The 11,219-nt window shown below is 31.1% G+C and overlaps 1 protein-coding gene across 1 annotated transcript; it reads right to left on the minus strand.

The window, feature by feature from the left end:
* Positions 1–526: 526 nt before the first annotated feature.
* On the minus strand, positions 527–3,700 carry LOC120154800 (zinc finger protein NUTCRACKER-like). Its single transcript, XM_039166450.1, has 3 exons — positions 3,308–3,700; positions 2,208–2,604; positions 527–1,416 (listed from the first exon to the last, which is right to left on the minus strand). The coding sequence occupies exons 1-3, from the start codon at positions 3,456–3,458 to the stop codon at positions 669–671; spliced, it is 1,296 nt and encodes a 431-aa protein (XP_039022381.1). The 5' UTR covers positions 3,459–3,700; the 3' UTR covers positions 527–668.
* Positions 3,701–11,219: the final 7,519 nt, after the last annotated feature.

Raw genomic sequence — 11,219 nt, forward strand, 5'->3', positions numbered from 1 at the left:
AGTGCCAAAATGCTCCAAAAAATAATGGTAATTCCACTCTATTATAGATGTGTAAAAGTTCGTTACGAACTTTGATGAATGTAAGATATAATAATATATGGGGTAAACTATGATTTTAGTACATAAATTATCGGTTTTTATTTGTCTTAGTACTTAAACGTTCAATTTTTTTTAAAAATCATAACGTTTAGTTTTTATTTCATTTTAGTATTACTCTTTAAAAACTTAACACGTTTAGTACCTAAACTATCAGTTTTGGTTCATTTTAATACCTAAACTTTCAAAACTTAACGTTAAATTTTGATAATAGGTACTAAAATAAAACAAAAACTAGATTTTTAATAGCGTGATACTAAAATGAAACAAAAACTAAACTTAAGGTATAATTTTGAAAAAAATTAAAAGTTTAGGTACTAAAATGGACCAAAACTGATAGTTTAGACACTAAACTTGTAATTTACCATGATATATTTTCTATGAAAAAAACCTTGTTTAGGGTAGGTTAATACGAAATGCATGGGTTTAATGCTTAATATCTTGCCCTTTAGCAATAACATTTAGATTCATCTAAAACATCAATCCATGGCTACAAGAATGCATTTCAAAAAGAAAAGTGATGAAAGAAGTTACAAGCAAAAGGGAGATACCTAAGCTTTCTACTTGTATTTTTAAACTTTCCACATTGCTGCATGTTGCTGAAAATGGCTAAACCCTTGAACCCTACCTTCCCCAATTCCTCCCAACTGATCCAATTCTTGCTGCTGCTGCTGCTGCTGATGCTGATGCTTCTCAAGTAGATTCCTCGGTCTCGATCCCCCAATCCCCAAGAAATCAACAGTCATCGTATCAGCACTGAACCCTGATAAACCAGCACAACTCGCATTGTTCTGCTCGAAAATCCCCGAAAACATCGCCATATCGTTGTTAACAGCTGAGCTTTGCATCGAAAAAAACGATGGTGGCGCCATGGTACTTGTGGTGACCAAACTTTGGTTAATCAACGTTGGAGAGTTGAGGCTGCTGGTACTTGCCGTTGCACCCATTTGAGCTGCTTTCTGCAACAATGCAGTGGCGGACATGGAGGCCGGGCCGGAGAAGAGGTGTCCGCTGTTTCCGTCGAACCGAATATTGCCGGGTTTCGCTCCGCCGAACACGCTTCCGTGGCCGTCTGAAAACATGGTTCGCGTCATGTTTAACGGCTGCAAAGAGCTTTTAGTGTCGTTGCTGAACGGATCTGATATGTTGGGATTGTTATTGATTGGAATTGCGGGGATGAGATGATCGGCGGCGGCGGCAACAACTTGGCCTTGTGGATTTGTCGGTCCAACGTTTGGTACTGCAAGTCCTTGGCTCGCTTTGTTGTTTTCTTCGGTTAGGGAATCACAGAAAGCTCTATGCGTTATAAAGCTGTCCCTTCTGCACACACACACACACACACAAATTGGGTTAGTGATTTATCACTTAATCTTTAGATTATCGACGAGAACCATGGTTAAGGCTTTTAACATTGACTAACATTATTGATGTGATGAGATCACCATATTAAAATAACAATTCCATGTGGTCAAACAAAGACTATAACTCTTTAATCTCCATATTCATTGACCCAAAATACAATATGTTGAACTAATCTAAATAAAATAAGATATAAAAAACCTAATCTTCAACGTTTTTTTAATGATTTTTTTTTTTATTTTTTTAATGTATTAGTATTCAAAATGACTCATATTAGATGGAAAGAGCTAGTTGATTATCGATCTATATGTGTTGATGACGTAGGATTTTCACATATATTAATTATTGACGTGTAATGACATGATTGATACATCACCGGGTGATAATATGGCATGTACCACATCACTCAACGTGATATCATAATATGTATCACGTCACTCAAAGTGATGAGATGACATATAATTAAGCACATGATATCACATCTGCAACATGCATTGGTTGTTAGTCAACTAACGAATTTCATTCAATATATATATATGATATTTTGATAAAAATTAAAACATTCGGAGATAAGATATTTTAAGAAAAAGATAAAAAAAAATAAAACGATTATTTGAATAAATATTAGAGGCTTATTTCAGTATTATAGCTCTAAATGATCCAATGTAAGCAAGATCATCTATTAGAGTCTTGTGAATAGAAAAACGTTGGGAGAAAGACTTTCCATGCATTATTATAGTGGATATATATACCTGGAGAAAATGGTGCCACAGTCACATTTGTATTCCTTTGTGCCACAGGTCTTGGAATGAGCTTTCCAATCAGATTGCACGGCGTATTTCTTGGAACACTTGTCGCATTTCCATTTCTTCTCGCCATGTTTTCGACAGAAATGCTTCTTGATCCCCGTGAGATCGCCGAGTGCTCGAGCCGGGTTGTGGTGGACGCACGACGGCTCCGGGCAAACGTAAACCCTTTTGCGGATCTCGGCGGTGGTTCTTTGCTTCAGCTTCCACGGCAGGTTATGGCCCCGACGATGGAGCTGAAGGTTTTGTTCTCTTTGGAACCCTTTGTTGCAGATTTCACATACGAATCGATTCGTGGCCAGAAGTGTCTTTGGTGATAAAGCAATCACTTCTGCATTGGGATCTGCACATAAAAAAAGAAAAGAATCATGCAGGACACTGTGATTACAATCACTTTGGGTTATTTTTTTCTACCATTAAACAGTTGAAAAACAAAAGGAAAGAACAAAAGAGAGAAATAAGTAGGACCAATCACAAGTTATTCGAATTTGTTTAGATCAAAGTTTGATTAATGTATCCTAGCATAATAAATATTTATAATTAAATTTAAATATAAATCGAATAACTCGACTCGAAAGATATTTAGATAAAATTTGATTGAATTATCGCCATTTTTACCATTAAACGGGTTTAAACAAAAGAAATGAAAAAACAAAAGGGAGAGAAACTAGGGTAAGCCAAACTGTTTATACTGCAATGATTGTGATAACCAACCAATAATTGAAACCCTTTTCCTTTGCACAGCTTAAAGAATGAAAACTTCAATAATTCAACCCAGATTTCTTCTAAAAAAATATTATTTTTTCCCGAGAAAAAGTACTAAGATCTTGCTCATAACAAAACCAGCTCAAAAAATGGTTTCCTTGTTGCGTTCGATCCGAAAACTTTCCAAATCCGGCAAGTAAAAGACAACAAAAAAACAACTTGAATTGTATCATCTGCTTATATTCCGTTAACTTATCAGCAAAACATTTTTACCAAACAAATCACATGAATCGTTCCTCCATTCCCACAGATCTTGAAAACCCTATTTTCTGATGACTTACCAGGAGTGCCGGGGAGGCTCCGTTTCTTCTTCGTCGGCGGAGGCACCGTATGCGGTTGCTCCTTGGGAGCAGTCGAGGCGTTGCTGTTAGTCGGAAGCAAAGAGTTGGTGGAGCCATGGAAGTTCTGTCCATCGCCTGTGATATTGGACATCGAAACAAAGGGAAGAAAAAAACAAAATTTAAATAAACAAAAGCTTTTTGTCTTTCTTCCAAATCAGGCTCTCTTGTTTCTTTCTTTCTTCTTTCTTTTGTATTATTCCTAGTTCTTGGTGCTCATCACCGGGAATTTTAATTATTTGTTTATATTAATGAAGAGGGAAAACAAACAAACAGAGAAAGCTTGGGATTTTTGTTCTAGGTAAAGGAAGACAAGAACCAAGAATTTCTCCTTTCTTCTACCTATAGATAAGTGAACATATATATGTAGCACACTCGACCGGGTTTTTCTTTGGCTAGAGTCTATTATTGATTAATAAATATTACTACTAGGTAGTGTGTGTGTGTATATATTTATTTTCAAGAGCTTTGACTAATGCTATAAGAAATTGCCCTAGTTTTTTTTGGGTATTCTAATAAATTGTCCTTATCCCAAAAATTTTACATTTTTGTGGAGTTAGTTAGCCTATATTAACTTGCCATACTAAGTTCAACTCATCAAGTGAATTCAGTCATTGAGATTAATGTTGTTTTTTTAGAAATTTTATATTTGAACAGTGTGTCTGTAGGGTATATACACATTGCGTCAATAATTAAGAAAGATTATGAACAAATATTACCTTGTAACCCCAGAGAGACTATTCAAAAAAGATGTTCGAATCAAATTTAGTCCATACATTAGTACTCCTCTTTAAAAAGAGTTCATCTCAACTTAGAGCTTGTGAATTAAATTTTATTTATTTCAATCTAGAAAATTTACAATGATATTGACTAGTGAGAAAATAAATTAAAGGATAGAAAACTATGATATATGAAGAATCATATGACATTATACAATATATATATATATATATATATATGTGTGATTTGATTTATTTTGTAAAATACTCTTGTATTTATCTATGCTATAGTAAGAATTTTCTTCTCTATCCGCGATTTTATGATTAGATTTATGTGTCTTATTTATAATTTCATTTATTTAGTTGTAGATTTATTTTATCGATATTAGAAATTTAAGTTATACAACAAAGTGATTACAATATAATGTTTTTTTAGAATTTTTTTTTAATTATTCACAATTTACATGTATCTTAGGGACATAATTATTCTAACTCAATCTTTAGGAACTTGGTCTTATTATTTGAATTCATGAATCGCTTCATTAATAGTAATATTTCAGGAACATAGGGGGTACTATAGACATTTCACAACCACGGAAGCTAGTTTATTTCAAACAATGCCAGCGACAATTTATAAAAAAAAAAAGCAATTTTATTCCCGAAAAGCCCTTGAATTTGACCGAAAACCACGAGACGGACAGTAAAGTGGCTGCCGCCGTGAGCGAGGGAATTGACGGAATTAGCCTCATCGATTCACGGGTGCACTGATTGAATACTTCTCGAAAAGGACTCGACAATGGTACAAAAATTCTCAACCTTCACGTGCACCTAGGGCTTAGGGTTTTCCCCAAAAGGTGCCAGATCTCACAAGGGTATTCTACATATTTCGCTTAAATATAGGGGTAATTATGTAATTTAAAGACTGTCGAATATGATGGGATGGTGATGTGTCATACGTGGCTGTGAGGTTTTATATATATATATATATAAATTGGTAATTTACAAATGAGAGGGACATATCAATATTTTATTATTAATTACTCCTAATTTATGCTTAAATTGCGCTGCAAGACAAAACTGTCTGCAATGATTCTCAATTGTCATTTTCGACACAAAATCAGGGAAAATGTTTAGTTTATTTTAATTAAAATATTATAAAAAATATTTTTACAAACAGAGTCGATTAAAATGATAAATAGTTTAACGTCGGTTAAGTAAAGTCTCGTGTTTGAGCAAAGGTATTCGTTATTTGATTTTAATTAAATTAACCAATTAAATTTAATTAGTTCGATTAATTCGGTCGATCACTGAATTAGTTCGATCGAAAAATAATTAGTATTTTTTTAATATTTCAGTTAATGGTTAATTCAGTTTGAAATAAGTTAATTAATTGAATTAACTAAATTATTAAATATTATATATAATATTAAATACATATTTTAAGCTAAAAACTCATTAAGAATTAAGATCCAATTATTTTTAACCACACTAGACTCGTTAAATTATTAATACCTAATTAAATTTTAACCCAGATAAGAAAAATACTTCTATTATATTCAAATTAATCTAATTAAAAAATTATAAAAAAAATCGGTTAATTCAATTAACCAATCAAAATAATTGAACTTTATTCAATTAGATTAATACTTTCAAAAAAAAAGTTTGATTCGATTAATGGTTAAAAATCAATTAATTCAGTTAATGATAATTCGGTTTGGTCAGTGGCCGAATTAACCATTTGAACACCCTATGTTTGAGTTTTTGTGTATGTAGAAAATATTCGCTGGGAGACTTACTCACCAAAGCCAGGCATGCGACATGGGTCGTCCGGATTAATCAGAGCGGAGCCTTAGAACCGAGAGGGTAACAAAAAAATATTTTCTAAAAGAATATATATTGTAAATTAATTTTATTTTTATAAGTAATATATTTATATAATCACAATCGATTTGAATCATTACAGTGCAAAAAAATTAATTGAAAATCGAAATATATATAAACTTAGACCGAAATAAATCTAAAGAAGATAAACATATGATATAACTTAAATCAGAATAAATATGTACCGAAAACTCACCCATGTACTTTAGGGGTAAAGTAAATAAATGGTCCCTGATTATTTGACAACACTTTGTTGAGTCTATTGACTATTAAAAGTTACAAAATAGTCCTTTGACTATAGGATGTTTATCTATTAAGTTCACGACTATTTAAAGTTACAAATGGTTATCCGACTATTTATATGTTTCAAACTCATCATTTTCTATTAAAAATTGACGTCTGTGTGATATGGGCGTTAACATACTAACTAGGATATCATAAAATTTGATATCAGAATCTCAAACGACTATACAATTCAAATGATTTTAGGACCATTTTTTTTCATATAACAGTCAGTATATTAACATCCAATTTAGATGATATTCATTATTTAAAGAAAAATGATGAGTTTGGAACATATGAATAGTTGAGTGGCCATTTTGTAACTTATAATAGTCGGGGGACTCAACAAATCAACATCCTATACTCGAGGGACTAAAGGAATCAACACAACATTTTCATATAATCAAGGGATCATTTGTGTACTTCACCCTATAATTTACATATGATATTAAAATTTACTTTTAATATTAGGGTAAACTACAGAGTTAGTCACTTTTGTTTCATTTTTTTAAACGTACGGTCACTCGCTCCAAAAAGGCTAATATGTTGTCATTTTTTCATTTTAATTAAGACGTGGTCACTGAGACGTTAGTTGCCGTTATTTGAATGATGTGACATATTAGTAAAAGGTTTAATTTTTATTTGAACCTTTAAATTTGAGATAAATTACTAATTATAGGTCTTTTTGTAAACCTAAAATAGTTCAGGGATAAAACATCAATTTACCCCTTCTTCCCACATGTTTATCAACAAATCCGAAACCTCGAGCTTCACCCCTTCCACAACAGCAACGGGAATGTTCACACCGATTAGGTTTGGTTCGCAAGACGTCAGGAAGCACATAGATAGTGACGGGGAGGCCTAACGGTGACTGGATCGATCGAAATTCGTTGATAACAGTGCGATGGTTTTGATTTCTCTGAAAAAACTTCGACAAGCTTTCCACATCGAATGTCAGTGGCTCATGGGGAACTCTCAACGGGGTTTTGATTGTTGTGATCAGGCGCTCACGATGTTATCGACGGTGACTGTCACCAATGACCGAACGATGACTGTCACTGATGACCGAACGATGACTGTCACCGATGACCGAACGATGACGGGGGATCGATGGAATGGTGACGAGGTTAAAATAAAATTTAGGGGCTTTGATTTTAGGGATTTTCCATTTCTGTTTTGGGAAGAAAACATAGGGGAAAATGGGTAAATTGATTTTTTATCCTTGATTTATTTTGGATTTACAAAAAACCCATAATTAGTAATTTATCTCAAGTTTAAGGGTTCAAATAAAAATTAAACATTTTTACTAACGTGCCACGTTATCCAACTAACGACAGCTAATGTCTCAATGACCATGTCTTAATTAAAATGAAACAAAAGTGACCACATATTAACTTTTTTGGATCAAGTGACCATACGTTTTAAAAAAGAAACAAAAGTGACGAACTTTGTAGTTTACCCTTAATATTATTAAGAAAATTGATTTTTGATGGACTAATAATCACAAAAATGGACTTTTCTCTTTATTATAGGATCATATTTTTTCACGAACTAATTTACCTCTGTAGTTAAAGAAATCATTGTTGTTTTTAGATGTCACGGATTCGAGTATCATCAACTGCAAAGATGATTGAATGTTTATTGTCAAATGATCAAAAGTATTTAGAACAAATAATACTTTGAAATCATCTTGACTTAAAAAAAAGAAATGATATGTTTTATTTGTGGTTATTTCTTCTAACAATAATAATTTCAGAGTTTGTATTTATATATTTTTTATATCCGTTGTAAACTCATATGTTGTGTTAGTGGTTACTTTTTTCAATAATAATAATAACTTTAAGAATCGAATCTAACTTTCCCCCCCTTAAGAGTAGAGCTGAGCATTTAATTGAGTTGAATAATTTTTTTTTAATTCTTCTAATTAACTAGTCTTATTTTATAATTTAAATTTGATTTGAAATTTTTTTAATTTCTGTTTAAATTTAGTTGTAAATATTTAAAATATTATGATATTATATAATTCCAATTTAAATGGTTCTTTTATAATCATTTACAATACATAAAGATTTCTTCATTTTTTTCATATGTGATATACGTATATTATATAAAGTCGAGACACTCGACTCAAACTTAAAAATCAATTTACTAATTACTAAAATTGGGTTATTTGAGTTATTATTTGAGTTGTATTTTATAACTCGACTTGAACTTGAATTTTTTTCGAGTCAAGTTGAGTTTATAAAATTACAACTCGAAATCAATTCGAATTGAGTCACAAAAATTATTTTTTAGTCGAGTCGAGTTTTAGTCACTCCTCCTTAACAATACAATGCAAATTACTATTGTGTTAATTTTGATGAAAATTATTAATTTCATTAATGGGGAGTTAAAATCCATTTTACTTGGGTTAGTGTTATTGGAAGTGGAATCTCCGGTCACACTGCATGAAAGTGAAAGTAGAAGTGTACTTTTAAAGACGGAATATGAGGGTGTTGGATCGACAAGCGTACGAATCTAACTCGTACACAATATAGATATACACAAATATACTATGAAAAATAAAAAGACAAAAGTGGAACACTTGTAAGCTCTGTCACTTTCCTTAAGCTTCCTATTTTCATGCAAAAGTAGCAATTTAGCTCTCCTTTTGTTACAATTAACAAAAAGGCAAAAAGGCATCATGTGCATGTAATTTTAAAAAAAATAATATACTTCTCGTATTATTTTTCTCTTAATGTGATCCTCTAACTCAGAAAACAAGTCCAATTAGCCTTTTGACCAACGTTTTTTGCCGTTTGATCGTTATGGTACTGACGTGACAATTCATATTGTTGACGTGACGGTATATAGTACTAACGTGAGGGTTCATCTACCATGTCTGAGTTACCAATTTAGTTAATCTGCCATGTTACATGCCACGTTATCAACCACTATGGACTTCCACATCAATATTGTGAACCACCACGTCAATACTTGAGATGACACATCAACACAGTAAACGATCAAACGACGAAACACGTTGGTCAAAGAATCACATTAAACTTATTTTTTAAGTTTAATATATAATAATTTTAGATTTTTAAGAAAAATAACCGCCTTCACTCACCTGCTTCATAGGTAAAATTCCGTCAAATTATTTTACAATCTTATCACATTCCGCGATATATAAGATAATCAGCTTTTTTTCGATTTTGTCATTAATTAGTTGCAGTGCTGTAGCACTATCAATTTTCATGTGAATTCATCATACATTGTGGATTCAAAAAAAAAATTGATGTTGATTATCATTCGTAAAATAAAATAATTAATTGAAGAAATTCAGATTTTAAGATGAATATAATTTTTTTAAAATAAATATCATTAATAAAATAAATAATTAATAAAAAAAATTTAAATATCAAAATAAATATGTCTATTCCCACCAAATTGTGGCTCCACCACTGTACGTAACACTGTAACAGTTGAAATCATGTATTTGCATTGATGAACAAGGTTGGTGGGACTCGTCTGCATGGCTATACAAATTTTGTTGTCCAAAACCCTATCAATATTAACTAGGTTTAAATGAGTTTGCTGTCTGTAGGGATAGGTATGAGACCCATTAAAAGGTGATGTTTGTGTTGGGTTGAGTTTAGGGTAAAAATACATGATCCAACTCGATTAGGAAAAAATAATTTTACCTTATATATTTAGTGGTAATTATAATAATACCCCTCTAAATATTTTTTTTTCACTAAATCCCTATTTTTATTGAATAAAAATAATATTTTTTATTATTTCGGGTTGGGTTGAATAAGGTAGAAGGTGTATATTTTTCGGATCTGGTCAGGTGGAGTGTGTAAAATTTTTGGTTCAGGTAGAGTTGGTCGAAACTCGACCCGTGCCCTTCCCTATCTATCTGTAAGTTATTCGAGTCCGTGTTGAAAAAATTAAGGAAATTTTTATATTTAGTCTAATCATTTTTATTCCATTTTTATCATTAATTATTTTTTTAAAAAATATTACGTTTTGATTTTATTGGCAATCTCATTAAATATAAATTGAATGTAAAATTAATATTTAACAAATTAATAATGTATAATTATATATATAAATTAAACATTAACACTTCATTCTTTATTATATTTCAACAACTAAAATTTTTCTGACATATATATATATATATATATATATATAAGTTAAAGTATAGTTTTTTTTCCAGTTTACTAAAGAATGGATTTTAAATTTGCATGGGAAATTAATTAATGCCCCTTCATTAAAATATAATCATTTACTTAATTAACTATAATAATCCGATAGGGATATGTGCTGTACCCTACACCTAGTGTCTATAAAAATTAACGTGTTGACAAATCCACCAATCATGGTGTTTTTGCTTTTTGTATGTCTTTTTTTAAATTATCAATATGTAATAAAATATTAGTGCACCAATCAATGGGTTTAATCACCTATAAGTTTGTTTATTCTATTCATAGGGAAGCTTATAAAATATTTATTTATATTTCGAAAAGATTTTAAAGTAAGAGATGATAAGAAGAAAGACATAGGAGAGATTAATGTTATAAACGATTTGAGTCAAATTTGAATATTGTTGAGTTTAATTTAATTTAAAAAGTTCAAAGTTGAATTTAGTAATAAATCTAAAAATTAAAGAATGACGATTAAATTTTTTAATATTTTATGTTCTAAAAAAAATGGGTATGCAAACTTCTTTATTTATTTTTCATTATCCTTACTAAACTAAACTAGATTTACTAATATTTCTAAAATAATGGGTATGAAATTGACTCTATTAAGGTTAAATACATCTGTGTCTGATTGAGTTCGACTTGATTCGAAAGATCACAAGTTTAAAATTATCATGCCCGACTCAAAATCAAAAGTTGAAGCTTGATTTGAGCTTGAAGAAACTTAAATTAGAAACTTCCTTAGACGTAGCTCGAGTGAAGCTCGAAGTCGAATATGAACCT

This window comes from Hibiscus syriacus, unplaced genomic scaffold (genome assembly GCF_006381635.1).
Source record: "Hibiscus syriacus cultivar Baekdansim isolate YM2019G1 unplaced genomic scaffold, ASM638163v2 tig00111151_pilon, whole genome shotgun sequence".
NCBI lineage: Eukaryota > Viridiplantae > Streptophyta > Magnoliopsida > Malvales > Malvaceae > Hibiscus > Hibiscus syriacus.

Bases quoted from the DNA above. Each gene is read 5' to 3' on its own strand.
- LOC120154800 (XM_039166450.1), bottom strand. From the start codon at position 3,458: ATGTCCAATATCACAGGCGATGGACAGAACTTCCATGGCTCCACCAAC. The intron at 2,605-3,307 runs GTAAGTCATCAG...TTTTATGTGCAG, and splicing joins GAGCCTCCCCGGCACTCCTG to ATCCCAATGCAGAAGTGATT. The intron at 1,417-2,207 runs GTATATATATCC...GTGTGTGTGCAG, and splicing joins TGTGGCACCATTTTCTCCAG to AAGGGACAGCTTTATAACGC.